Source organism: Nematolebias whitei, chromosome 9 (genome assembly GCF_014905685.2).
Source record: "Nematolebias whitei isolate Nwh7 chromosome 9, NemWhi1, whole genome shotgun sequence".
NCBI lineage: Eukaryota > Metazoa > Chordata > Actinopteri > Cyprinodontiformes > Rivulidae > Nematolebias > Nematolebias whitei.
In genome coordinates this window covers 52,520,138-52,521,577 of record NC_056506.1, presented here as the reverse complement: position 1 = coordinate 52,521,577, position 1,440 = coordinate 52,520,138, and the positions used below count along the sequence as shown (strand labels likewise).

General features: G+C 43.8%; 1 protein-coding gene across 1 annotated transcript in view; it reads right to left on the bottom strand.

The window, feature by feature from the left end:
- The window catches only part of amph (amphiphysin), a gene marked incomplete at its 3' end in the record, with an annotated part of 130,644 nt that overhangs the window by 5,160 nt on the left and 124,044 nt on the right, over positions 1-1,440 (bottom strand). The window contains 1 exon segment of the mRNA XM_037682489.1: positions 576-800. Within this exon segment, the coding sequence (XP_037538417.1) occupies positions 576-800 (225 nt within the window).

Genomic DNA, 1,440 nt, shown 5'->3' with positions numbered 1-1,440 from the left:
CCAAACCCAGCTCTGTCCTGTGAGTCTACAAATGGGTCAGAACCAAATCCAACTCTGTCATGTGAGTCTACAAATGGGTCAGAACCAGTTGCAGAAGGATTTGGATCATCTCTCTTGTCTTTTGGTCCTGCAGGGCTCAGTTTAGTGTCAGAATAACTTGAGTCATCTGGTGTCAGATCATTTGGTGGGTTCTGATCCGTTCGGTTCTGATCCGGTGAAAATGGTGTTACTGTCTGGTGACCTCCTGGTACATATCTGTCTTCTGAGCTGTTTGTTTCAAATGAAAGACCATCATCAGTGTTCACCCACCCTCCACCCTGCCCTCCATCCCCCCACTCTTCAGCGGTCTCATACTCAGACCCAGATCCGTCCAGAGACCTGGACCACTTGTCTCCTCTGTGTCCTGTACTGTCCTCCATCTCTTCCCCAAATTCGTCGGTGAAAAGTAGTCCTGGAGTAAATTTCCTACGATCTCGTTGGCTCAGCCTGTCACTGTGTGAATCTAGCTGCTCAGTCTGGTGTTTAGCGGCTGCAAAAGGATGGATCTGATGAAATGGAGCTTCACAGCAGCTAACCTCAACGTCCTCAGCTCTGGGTTCACTGTCCTGCTCAGAAGGAACCATTTCTTGGCCTGGCTGGAAACCCTCAGACTGGTGCCAGCCTGAACCAACACCCTGAGAGCTGATCTGCTCCTCCTCCAGGTTTTGGGCAGGGACCTCCTGGGCAGCAGCATCTCCATTTGTTGAATCTGAACCAAAATCAGCTGACCAGTCTGCAACAAATCCAGCATCTGCCACCTGCTTCAGACAGAACATTAATGATTAATAAACACAAGATATCAGCTTTATAGATTTTAACCTAACATATCTCACTGTAACCGACAGTAACGGATGGTCATAGACCTTAAACAACATAACTGACAAAAAACACAGTCATTTGTTAAGCAGCAGGTCTCGGCTCCCCCACAACCAATGATTTACAGGCTGAATTCAGAATGTCTTGGTAACCTTATCACACTGCTCATTGCTCTTTCAACAGCTAAAGTAAGCCAACGGAAAGTAAGGCTGATGTACGGATATTGAACATATTTTGCATTTTTAAACCAACAGATGTTGATAATAAGCTCAAGTTAAGTAGGTGGGTTATATATATATATATATATATATATATATATATGCGCCTAGAGTGCCAGGACTCCTGGCAGGGACCAATGCAGACATGTTCCTGTTTCTAGTTTTCTACATTCGCCTTAGAATCTAGCTGTTTTTTTTTGTTACCTTTTTCTTTTAGCCATCCTATTTGTTAAAGAAAAAAGAAAAAAAACTGTAGTATGACTTTTTATAACCGTTTATTGTTGTCGCTGTTGTCCATTGTTGTCATCATTCTTTGTTGAAATCAGGTCTCTCTTGTAAATGAGTCCTCGAGGCTCATTGGGATTTA